We start from the raw sequence: 12,646 nt of genomic DNA, 5'->3' as shown, positions 1-12,646 counted from the left end.
TATCTGTCAGAAATATAAAAAATTAAGTGGGTATTTTTTATTACAAAAGTGTGAGTCAAGCACTGAAATAGTGAGTAGGCCGAAGCCCTGTTAGAGTTAATGGACCAAAGCTAGTGTCCCGAGGAGTGTGAGGTAAACCTTCGTATGAGAGAAGCTTCATGTGAGAAAGCTCCAGTGTGAAGGTTGCTGTGCGTAAACCTACTGTGTATTTGTTTATTTGTGTTATGGAAACCTTGCTGTAAATACATGTAAATAAATGTCCAAATGCATCTCCCACTACGTCCCGCCTTGCAGTTTAAGATCATCCGGGGAGACCCTGCTCTTGCTCCCGCCAGCGTCGCAAATACGTCTGGCGGGGACGAGAGACAGGGCCTTCTCAGCTGTAGCCCCCCGCCTGTGGAACTCGCTTCCCAACAAGGTAAGATCAGCTCTGTCCCTCCTGTCTTTTAGGAAGAAATTGAAGTTGTATGTATTGTCGAAGGCTTTCATGGCTGGAATCACTAGGTTCTTGTGGGTTTTTTCGGGCTATAGAGCCATGTTCTAGAGGCATTTCTCCTGACGTTTCGCCTGCATCTATGGCAAGCATCCTCAGAGGTAGTGAGGTCTGTTGGAATTAGGACAATGGGTTTATATATCTGTGGAATGGCTGGGGTGGGGCAAGGAGCTCTTCCCTGCTGCAGTTAGGTGTGAATGTTTCAGCTGATCACCTTCATTAGCATTTGAAGGCCTGCCTGAGCCTGGGAAAATCTCTTGCTGGGAGGTGTTAATCTGTGCCTGGTTGTTTCCTCTCTGTTGTTTGCTGTTGTAATTTTAGTTGAAGTTGTGGTTCTGGGACCAGGCTTTTGGACAGCAGGCATAAATAGCGCTTTGGATATGGAATTTGACTGGAATTGTGATACGGCGGTTAATACTGTTTTATTGATTTAATTAATGTTCTGTTGTTTTAATTGTTGTTACATTGCTTTGTTATATTTAATGGCATCAAATTATGCCAAATGTAAGCCGTCCTGAGTCCCCCTTCAGGGGTTGAGAAGGATGGGGTAGAAATGCTGGAAATAAATAAATAGTGCCACCATATTATTTTACTACAAAGAAAAAACTATGGAATAGAAAACATGGGTCTGTGTGTTTTTGTTCTTTTTATTACTTTGGGATACTGGTGCTGGGTCTTTTGTTAAGGCCACTCACGAAATGAAGGTTATGGGCCCAGTATAACCAGTATAGCCCAATACAGACTATTGTGAGGCTGAAGAAATATGGCAATGGCATTTCAAGCATCCCCCAGGTTGAGAACCACTGCTCTATACAGTAGGCCCTCCAGTATCCATGGGGGATATGTTCCCAGCCAAAATGTTTAGTTGTTTCCACATCATATCACATTATTTCTAGTCCCATCATACCATAGAATTGTGTTGGAGAACCTTAGCAGGTCCTAGAGGGGTATCTTCTCTAGGATTTTTTTCAGTCCTCCAGCACAACTTTATAGTCACTTCCAAGGAGTTATATCCAAATCACCTAGAGGACCTGGCAATTTCATAGGGAGAACATTTTCCCCCTGCTCCATAAGACTGCAGGTTTAAGCTCCATGGACATGCAAATCTCATTGTATGTCTTTCTGTAGATAATCCCTTACAGCAGTTGGTTTTGTGGGTCCTTCACAGTTCTTTATTGAGGACCATAACTATTAAACCAGTTGTCAAATCCACTGAACAAAGTTGCCTGCTGTGACTGGCACCAACTCTCCAAGGTTTTAGGCAGAAATCTTGCCAAATCTTGCGTTGTGGACAATCCACATTCTTTTTATCTAGAGATGCCAAAAAACTAAATCACTTATTTTGTGCATACAAAGCATATACTCTGCCATAGAGCTTTGGCTGTATTCAAACTTCTTACCAAAATGAATCTGTGAACCAATCATTATATTTGAAATAAATAGGTCAGTGAAGTATGGTATCTTGGCTTCCATATTTTCTATGATGGTCTAGAGCAGTGGTTCTGAAACAATGTTCCACTAGACCTTAAGGCAGTGATTCTCAACCTTTCTAAGGCCATGACCTCTTAATACTGTTTCTCAGGTTGTGGTGACCCGCAACCACGAAATTATTTTCGTTCCTACTTCATAACTTAATTTTGCTACTGTTCTGAATCATAATGTAAACATCTGATATGCAGGATGAATTTTCATTCACTGGACCAAATTTGGCAGAAATACTGATATGCCCAAATTTGAATACTGGTTGGGTTTGGGGAGGGGGGTTGATTTTGTCATTTGGGGATTGCTGGGATTTATAGTTCACCTAAAATCAAAGGGCATTCTGAACTCCGCCAACAATCAAGTTGAACCAAACTTGGCACACAGAATGTCCATGACCAACAGAAAATACTGGAAGGGTTTGGTGGGCATTGACCTTGAGTTTTGGAGTTGTAGTTCTGCTACATTCAGAGAGCACTGTGGTCTCAAACAATGATTGATCTGTACCAAATTTGGCATAAATTCTCAATATGCCCAAATATTAACACTGGTGGATTTTGGTGAAAATAGACTTGAGATTAGAAAAATTACAGTTATGAAGTAGCAACAAAAATAATTTAATGGTTTAGGGTCACAACAACGGGAACTGTATTAAGGAGTTGCGGCATTAGGGTAGTTGAGAACCAGTGATCTAGGGCTTTAAAGGTCATAACCAGCACTTTGAACTGTTAGTTTCTTCTGTCCTGTGGATGCTTACTGACATTTTGAATTCCTCCCTCCCTTTTCAGACAGTATGACCTGCGAGAGAACAGCAAGCATTCAGAAGTTCTTATTGATCTGACCGAATACTGTGGGCAGCTTGTGGAGGCAAAATGCCTCACTGTCAACCCCCAGGACAACAATTACCTTGCTGTGGGAGCCAGTGGGCCATTTGTACGAATCTATGATATACGCATGATTCACAACCACAGGTAATAAGGTCTGGTGCTGGTACCCACTGTCTCTATTTTTCCTCACTGACTACCCTTGTTCCCTTCTCTCATGAAAATGGATATCCAGTCTCCATTTCAAAGCATCCAAAGAAAGAGTGTTGTAGAAGTTCCTTCTTTTAAACAGAATCTGGATGGCCATCTGATGGGGGTACTTTGAATGTGCTTTCCCTACATGGCAGGAGGTTGGAGTGGATGATCTCTTCCAACTCGCTATTCTATGATTCTATGGTTCCTGCCCCTCAAAAGGAGGCAGTGAAGAAACCAAGGTCTGATCTGTTGACCAAAGCCAACTGTCACTTTGTGTCCAGATGTCCACTTTTGAATAGAGGGCTTGGGTGGGATCTCAAATCCAAGTCTGGGAGAACAGACAGTTATTGTGACAGTTGGAATGGAGGGCCAGACTGAAGCCTTCTTATTTCTCCTGGATTCTTTCTTGCCATTAAACCTGAGGAGGAGACACAGTATTGCAATGCCTCTGCCCTTCCTAACCCTTCCCAAAATGGCGATGCCAGTAGGCAGTGTTATTGGTGTGGGTGGCTGTTATTCCGCATGTTGACCTTTATCATAAATGGAATTTCATGCCTTTGGCAGGGCAGGGGTTTTTTTTCTTTTTTATAAAGTGCCACCTAATTTGATGGAAATTCATATTTAATTTAAATATTAAATAAAACTTAGCCAAACACTTTGATCTTGTTCCCTGTGTTTCTTAACATCTTCATGAAACCTATGGAGAATATCACAGAGAGGCCTGCACTGTGATTATGGCAACAACATTTGGCATTATGCTAAATGTTCTTTGAACAGTAGCTGGCCACTTGGAGCGCCTCTGGTGTCGCTGTGAGGAGGTCCTCCTCTGTACATTATTTATTTATTTATTTACTGTATTGTCGAAGGCTTTCATGGCCAGAATCACTGGGTTGTTGTAGTTTTTTCGGGCTATATGGCCATGTTCTAGAGGCATTCTCTCCTGACATTTCCCCTGCATCTATGGCAAGCATCCTCAGAGGTTGTGCAGGCGAAACGTCAGGAGAGAATGCCTCTAGAACATGGCCATATAGCTCGAAAAAACCAACAACAACCCAGTTACTTACGTTCTTATTTCATTGATAGCATTTTCTCCAGAACTAGATAGAATTCAAGAGGAAAAGTTAAAAACATGCAGTGTCAATCACTGTTTTTCATCCTTTGACTCTTCATATGTTTCTGTTCCGAACTAATTTGAAACCCCAGTTAGCGTGGCCAGTTTTTAGGGCTTCTGGTAGCTAAAATTCAAAATATTTGCAGGATGAGAAACTGGAACTCACTAGTATAGACCACTGCTTCTTAAACTGTGGGTCCCAACCCCAAATGGGGTCCCTTTAACCCAATGCTGTGGTCCTGAAAAAATTGGAACTGTAAAAGGTTTCTGAATGCCACTTAGTTGAGACATTTACACTGTTTTATAGTGTTTACACTGTTTTATAGTATTTTATAGTGTTTACAATGGACTCTGCAGAAGATGCTTCAGCTGTACATCATAAAAAGGGAAACTACCTCTGAGGATGCTTGCCATAGATGCAGGCGAAACGTCAGGAGAGAATGCCTCTAGACCATGGCCATATAGCCCGAAAAAACTACAACCACCTATTTATGTACTGTTTTTGTATACCGCCTTTCTCAGCCCGTAGACAACTCAAGGCGGTTAACAGGGCAAAATTTCTTACAATGTCATAAATACAATTAAAAACATAACATATAATAAAAACTAAACAAATCAATAAAATATAAATTCATAGCGTCTCCTTGTTAAAAAACGTTGTCCGGACTCATTGTCTAGTTGTTCTGTTTTCCTGTGTCAGTTACTCTGCATTTGCAAACGCTTGGTCAAAAAGCCACGTCTTGACTTTTTTCCGGAATGTTAAAAGAGAGATGGCCGATCTAATATCTATAGGGAGGTCATTCCACAGCCGAGGGGCCACCACCGAGAAGGGCCTGTCTCTCGTCTCCACCAAAAGTACTTGTGACAAAGGTGGTAACAAGAGCAGGGCCTCCCCAGACGATCTTAAGGTCCTAGATGGTTCATAAGGGGAGATACATTCGGATATCTAAGTTGGGCCAGAACCGTTTAGGGCTTTATAGGCTAAAGCCAGCATTTTGAATGGTGCTGGATAGCAAACTGGCAGCCAGTGGAGCTGGCGTAACAAGAGGTTGTACGCTCCCTGAGCAATACTCCTATTAGCAATCTGGCTGCCGTTCGTTGGACCATTTGAAGCTTCCAGACAATCTTCAAAGGCAACCCCACATAGAGCACATTGCAGTAGTCTATACGGGATGTAACCAGAGTGTGGACTACCATGGCCAACACCAGCTAAACAGTATAATTTCTCCAGTGATGTGGGGCGTAGACATCCTGTGATGATGCGGCATGTCTCATTAAGAGACACATCCACTGTTTTGAGGTCCCAAAATCATAGTTATCATGTGCGAAATGGGAAGTCTGGTATATTTTTCTTCCAGATAAGCCAGAATCATAATACAATAACAAATCCATGATTTGCATCTCTGGCTCAAGGAATATTCCATAAATTGGCATGTTCCCAAAGTGGTTTTGGTGTATTTCCTTTTAAATTTGAAATGAATCCAGCTGTTCTTTTTTCTTTTAAAAGGTGTCTAATGTACTCCACCAAAATATGAAACATGCACATAAAATCCTCTTTCTTTTTGCTAGGAAAACAATGAAGCAGAATCCTACAGCTGGAGTCCATACGTTCTGTGATCGTCAGAAGCCTCTCCCTGATGGTGCAGCTCAGTACTATGTAGCAGGTATGGCTGGCTGTGATGGCGAGGAGAATTTTGGAAGCTTTCTTCATACCTTTTTGGAAGGATTTGTGTATTGAATGGACATTAAGATGGGAGGGGCCTGCCCATGTAAGTAACTAGGACTGGGTGTCTTAAGCATATGCCTTATCAATTATGGGTTGTGTGTGGAGTTTAAATTGATGAACCCTTTTCCACACAACTAATGGGAATACATAAAAAATAAATACTGCACCCTAACTCTCCCAGATCCCTTATCATTTTGGAATCTAAGCAGGGTCAGCTCTGGTTAGTACTAGGATGGGAGACCATCAATGATGATGATGATGATGATTATTTAGAATTTTTATACCCCGGTCTTCTCAACCTCCGAGGAGGGACTCAGGCCGGCTAACAACACAAGATTCAATACAATAAGAAAACATTATAAATCATCAATATAAAAACATTAAAATACAATTATACAATTCATACAGATTAAAGCAAAAATCAGTTTGTCCAAAAGAATCACAAATTCATCGCCATCCGCCAGCCAGGTCAACAGTCATTGACTCAGTCATCACTCTGCAAATGCAGTATCCCAAAGCCATGTTTTTACCAGCTTTCTAAACGTCAGGAGGGAGGAGGCAGATCTAATCTCCATCGGGAGGGAGTTCCAAAGCCGAGGGGCCACCACCGAAAAGGCCCAGTCCCTCGTCCCCACCAAACGCGATTGCGAAGGTGGTGGGGCCGAGAGCAGGGCCCCTCCAGAAGATCTTAATAACCTTGATGGTTCATAGGGGAGAATCCGTTCGGACAGGTAAATAGGGCCAGAGCCGTTTAGGGATTTATAGGTCAACACCAGCACTTTGAATTGTGCTCGGAAGCTGATTGGTGCAACAGTGGAGCTGGCGCAACAGAGGAGTAGTATGCTCCCTGTACCCCGCTCCCGTTAGTAATCTGGCTGCCGCTCATTGTACTAGTTGTAGCTTCCAGGCAGTCTTCAGAGGCAACCCCACATAGAGATTCCCAGGTGCTGAAGACTATATCTCAAAAAGAAAGAAGTAGGAAAATCCTCTCTTAAATATTCCTGGCCTAAGAAAACCCTAGGAAATTTGTGGGATTGTCATAAATCAACAAAAAGCATGCGCACAATGGAAGCCATAGAGACTGCTTTAAAAGAGCATTGTATGTTGTTGTCAGTGGTTGGCTGTGATAGTTCCCAAGCTGTACAAATGAAAGTTTCCTTCTTCTTCTTGCAGGACATCTTCCGGTGAAATTACCAGACTACAACAACCGGTTGAGAGTCCTGGTCGCTACGTATGTCACCTTCAGCCCTGATGGCACAGAGCTCTTGGTGAACATGGGAGGGGAGCAGGTAAGAAAGAGACTTTTGAAATTAGTCATTGTGAAATAATAAGGGGTTTCTCCTTCTCCCTGTAGTCTTTCATTGCTTTGAGCATCCTAAACTGGGTCTGAGGTATCACTGAAATATCAAAGAAATAAAATTTCAGAGGGATCAGGGTCATCTTCACTGGAACGGCCCTAACTCCCTCTACAAAGTGAAAAACATACCAAAATATTGGGTAATATGAATTCCATCCTTTCCATAACTAGACCCCAAAATTTGTTCCAAGCACAATTCTTTTGACAAGTACCATAAACTCAGGACTTCACATTTTTTCCAAAAACCTAGTGAATCAACTCAAAATGCAAACTGTAATACTTTATGTGAAATTATTTGTAGCAGAGTTTGAACGCCCGAGAGGAAAGAGGTCAGCTTGAAACAAGGAGCTCATACCAAACCATAGTACCATGCATTTGGAGGCTTCCCTTCTTTCCTTGCATTTGGTGCTTCCCTCCCAGAGACCATGGATTGAGGTTTACTGTCACTTACTTTCAGGAATGTCCTTTTCCCTGTAAATCAGTTGTGACCATCCTTTGGTCCTCCAGGTGTTTTGGACCTCAGCTCCCCAAATCCCTGACATTGGACAGGCTGGCCAGGGCTTCTGGGAGTTGGTCGCCCAAACACCTGGATGACCAAAGGCTGGACACTACTGCTGTAAAGGTTTTCAATTGAATGTGCAAGTTGTTTTCATTGAAAAGCATTGTAACTGAGGCTATGCCCGATGACTGATCTTGTAGGAGTCAGTTTCACATAGGCCCATGATTATTTGATGAAGCCATCTTTAATTTCCTGGTTAGTGACAGTCCCTCAGAGGGCTCAGTCTGAACAGAAAAAGCACTACAGGTGACATTCAGCAGTTTTATTTCCAGATCTCTTTGGGCTTGACCCTAATAGTTGTAGGAACCTGATGTGAAGGTTTTCAACCTCTTGACTGAAACCAGAGGCTCAGAAGCTGTTGCTGAATCCCTCTTCTTTCCCAGCATTCTCTGAGCTTAGATAAACATCTTTTAGTATGAGGAAGGTGCAGGTGTATGAAAGTAGCATGACCAATAAAACTAAGAATTGACACGGGGCTATTGGTGTGTTCCTTGTGCATTTATTTGCTATGGAATTTTAACAGCAGGCCCATTGTCAGAGGGCTTACCTTAGAAGCACAGTCATTTTTCCACATTTTGATTCATAAGGTCTTTTTAGGATTTCTAGGTCCTCCAGTGTGACTCTGTAGCCTAACGTCTCACTAGAGGACCTAGAGCAGCGTTTCTCAACCTGGGGGTCGCCAAAGTGCATTAGAAAATATATATTTCTGATGGTCTTAAGAATCCCTTTGGCAGAGAAGACTGCCTGTCCTTCTCTTCCTTTTTGGAAACTGACAGTGAATCCTCCCACCAAGAGCCCTCCTCTGCTGTGATTGGCCAGTTTCTCAGCCAAGTGGAGGACTATTTCTGAGACTCCAAGCAGGGAGGGGAGAGCAGGCGTGCTTGGCACATGGCAGCATGGTGTGCATGGGCAGGCGAGGGAGCGCGTGCAAGGCTGGAGAGAGGCCTGTGTCAGCGAGTCCCTTCAAGGCATGAAGGTTCTGTGTGGGAAGTTTGGCCCAATTCTATCGTTGGCGGAGTTCAGAATGCAATTTGATTGTAGGTGAACTATAAATCCCAGCAACTGCAACTCCCAAATGGCAAGATCTATTAATCCCCAAACTCCACCAGCACATTTGGACAAATTGAGTATTCGTGCCAAGTTTGGTCCAGATCCATCATTGTTTGAGTTTATAGTGCTCTTTGGTTGTAGGTGAACTACAACTCCAAAACCCAAGGTCAATGCCTGTTGGTCATGGGAGTTTTGTGCGCCAAGTTTGGTTCCATTCCATCGTTACTGAAGTTCAGAATGCTCTTTGATTGTAGGTAAACTATAAATCTCAGCAACTAAAACTCCCAAATGACAAAACCTTCCTAATGTCACAACCCCTTAATGCACTTCCTCCTGTTGTGTTGACTCCCAACCATAAAAATTATTTTCGTTGCTACTTCATAACTGTCATATTGCTATTGTTATGAATCATAATGTAAATATCTGATATGTAGGATGTATTTTCATTCACTGGACCAAATTTAGCACAATTACACGATAAGCCCAAATCTGAATAATGGTGGGGTTGGGGGGAGGGGTGGCAATTGATTTTGTCATTTTGGAGTTGTAGTTGCAGGGATTTGTAGTTGACCTCCAAAGAGCATTCTGGACTCCACCAATGATGGAATTGAACTACATTTGGCACAAAGAACTCCCATGACCAACAGAAAATACTGGAAGGGTTTGGTTGGCATTGACCTTGGGTTTTGGAGTTGTAGTTCACCTACATCCAGACAGCACTGTGTGCGGACTCAAATAATGATGGATCAGGACCAAACTTGGCACGAATACTCAATATGCCGAAATGTGAACACTAGTAGAATTTGAGGGAAATAGACTTGGCATTTGGGAGTTGTAGTTGCTGGGATTTATAGTTCACCTATAATTGAAGAGAATTCTGAACCCCAACAATGATAGAATTGGGCCAAACTTCCCACACAGAATCCCCATGACCAACAGAAAAGACTGTTTTTTCTGATGGGCTTCGGTGACCCCTCTGACAATCTTTTTCAACCTCCCCAGGGGTCCCGGCCCCCAGGATGAGAAACACTGACTTAGAGAATATGAGGAATCCCAACCCCAATTTACACCAACAGATGCTCCTGTGATGATGCTTTTTCCTTATTTCTACCTGCATAACCTGTAGCTTCATTGTTTGTCTTCATCTGGTGCCTAGGTTTACTTGTTTGACCTGACTTATAAGCAGCGGCCATACACTTTTCTTCTGCCAAAGAAATGCCACTCTTCAGGAGGTAGGTGCCTGCATTATATTTGACCTCCATGACATAATAATAACGTGGTTATTTTTGAATTGTCAGATCACTTTCTAGTCCTAATGATAGCTTCCAGATTCCACAGAGTTATGGTTATTTCTTGCTGTCCACGGGGACTTCGGTGCACATTCAGAAGAAGATCTACAAGCCACTCTAAACACCTTCACAGAAGCATACGAGAAGCTCGGCCTGTCATTGAACATCAAGAAAACCAAAGTGCTGTTCCAGCAGTCACCAGCCAACCCCTCTCCAATGCTAGTGATACAGCTTAATGGTGTAACATTAGAAAACGTTGACCATTTCCGCTACCTGGGCAGCCACCTCTCCACCAAAGTCAACATCGACACTGAAAAACAACACCGCCTGAGCTCTGCGAGTGCAGCATTTTTCCGAATGAAGCAGAGAGTGTTTGAGGACCGGGACATCCGTAGGGATATCAAGGTGTTTGTTTATAAAGCTATTGGCCTCCCAACCCTGCTATATGCCTGCGAAACGTGGACTGTCTACAGATGTCACGTGCAACTCCTGGAAAGATTCCATCAGCGCTGCCTCCGGAAAATCCTGCAAATCTCTTAGGAAGACAGGCGGACAATCGTCAGCGTGCTGGAAGAAGCAAAGACCACCAGCATTGAAGCAATGGTCCTCCGCCATCAACTCCGCTGGACCGGTCCCGTTGTCCAGATGCCCGGCCACCATCTCCCAAAGGAGTTGCTCTACTCCGAACTCAAGAACGGAAAATGGAATGTTGGTGGACAGGAAAAGAGATTTAAAGATGGGCTCAAAGCCAACCTAAAATCTCTGGCATAGACACTGAGAACTGGAAAGGCCTGCTCCTTGAGCGCTCCAGCTGGAGGTCAGCTGTGACCAACAGTGCGGCAGAATTTGAAGAGGCACGAATGGAGGGCGAAAGGGAGAAGCGTGCCAAGAGGAAGGCACGTCAAGCCAACCCCGACCGAGACCGCCTTCCACCTGGAAACCAATGCCCTCACTGTGGGAGAAGATGCAGGTCAAGAATAGGGCTCCATAGTCACCCACCAGAATACTGCTCCTGGAAGACTATCCTACTCGGCCAACGAGGGATCGCCTAAGTAAGTACTGGGACCGTTGCTCAAAAACGTAGAAAGAGGCAGCCCAGTCCTAGCCGATGTGCATGGTTCTTGCTTCTGTATTTTTGCTGCTTCCCTATAAACCTGGTACATTCTATTCCATATTCATCCAATGAGTTTTTAAAAACCCCTTGCATAAAGGAGTCACACAAGGATGGTAAAACATCAAAACATCCGGGCGTCCCCTGGGCAACGTCCTTGCAGACGGCCAATTCTCTCACACCGGAAGCAACTTGCAGTTTCTCAAGTTGTTCCTGAGACACACACGCATAAAACTTCAACCACATTTGAGATGATAAATGCATTTTGTTGACATCAGAGTAAATAAAGTGTTAAATAAATGAGGGTAAATATATTGTATGCTGTAATTTGGTCTAAACTAAAAACCCTAGAATGGCAAAGGATCGTGCAACAGGGTTTGGTCATAAAAGTATACAATGTCCAAAGTCCATTTGCAGAGCAATAAAGACAGGTGTTTATAAAGGACCTAAATAGAATTGCTTCAAAGGGCTGAGAGAACTACGTGAGGCAAAGCATTGTGGCTCTGAACAGCCAATAAAGACAGTAAACTATTGCTGCAAGGCCTCTTCTTCCTGTATTGCTTTCTCAATTTGCCAACAATCTTTCTTTCTCCACACTGCTTTTGACTTGTAATACAATTTTCTGTATTCGGTGGGAAAATGGAATCCTGAAGTGCAATGCTGAGGTGCGTTGTGACCAAACAAACCTAAACTAATTCAGTAGTAATTTTGGGTTGTTGTAGGTTTTTTGGGGCTATATGGCCATGTTCTAGAGACATTTTCTCCTGATGTTTCGCCTGCATCTATGGCAAGCATCCTCAGAGGTAGTGAGGTCTGTTGGAAGTAGGAAAATGGGTTTATATATTTTCCTACTTCCAACAGACCTCACTACCTCTGAGGATGCTTGCCATAGATGCAGGCGAAACGTCAGGAGAAAATGTCTCTAGAACATGGCCATATAGCCCCGAAAAACCTACAACAACTCAGTGATTCCGGCCATGAAAGCCTTCAAAAGTAGTAATTTTATTTACCCTTTGAAAGAATTGTCAGAGAATTTTTCAGGACACTCGCCAAACTGTAATTCTTAGAATTATGCGGGAGATGCTATGTCACCCGCATTGCTGCAGGAAGTTAGCAATAGGTCGGTTAATGTGGGATGCATTTGTGAACCTGCCTTCTTTAATATAATGCCCCTCAGATTAGCTAAACTATGGAATCTGTATTGTGATTCCTATTAGATCAGTGGTTCTCAACCTGTGGCTCCCCAGATGTTTTGGCCTTCGTGTGCCGTCCACCCAGACGATATAAAAAATAAAACTGTGACGTGCTTCTCTCTATGCCTGAGCGAACTGCAGGTGTCTATATTAGAAAAAAGCAGGTTTTTCCCTATCTATAACTTAAGGTTAGTTCTGGAGACAAAGCAGTCAGGACTCTCTCTCTATAACTATATAACTCAATCTTCTCAATTAAGCT

The 12,646-nt window shown here is 43.1% G+C and overlaps 1 protein-coding gene across 2 annotated transcripts in view; it reads left to right on the top strand.

Annotated features, from left to right (window-relative positions):
* Window positions 1-12,646, top strand: part of WDTC1 (WD and tetratricopeptide repeats 1) — a 52,830-nt gene that overhangs the window by 18,947 nt on the left and 21,237 nt on the right. For both annotated transcript variants that reach the window (XM_060784530.2, XM_067473716.1), the window contains exons 7-10: window positions 2,761-2,943; window positions 5,672-5,766; window positions 7,002-7,117; window positions 9,951-10,026. In XM_060784530.2, the coding sequence (XP_060640513.2) occupies window positions 2,761-2,943; window positions 5,672-5,766; window positions 7,002-7,117; window positions 9,951-10,026 (470 nt within the window). The remainder of the gene's footprint in view (window positions 1-2,760; window positions 2,944-5,671; window positions 5,767-7,001; window positions 7,118-9,950; window positions 10,027-12,646) is intronic.

The sequence above is a fragment of the Anolis sagrei genome, chromosome X (genome assembly GCF_037176765.1).
Source record: "Anolis sagrei isolate rAnoSag1 chromosome X, rAnoSag1.mat, whole genome shotgun sequence".
Lineage (NCBI taxonomy): Eukaryota > Metazoa > Chordata > Lepidosauria > Squamata > Dactyloidae > Anolis > Anolis sagrei.
This window is presented reverse-complemented; position numbering and strand designations above follow the sequence as displayed.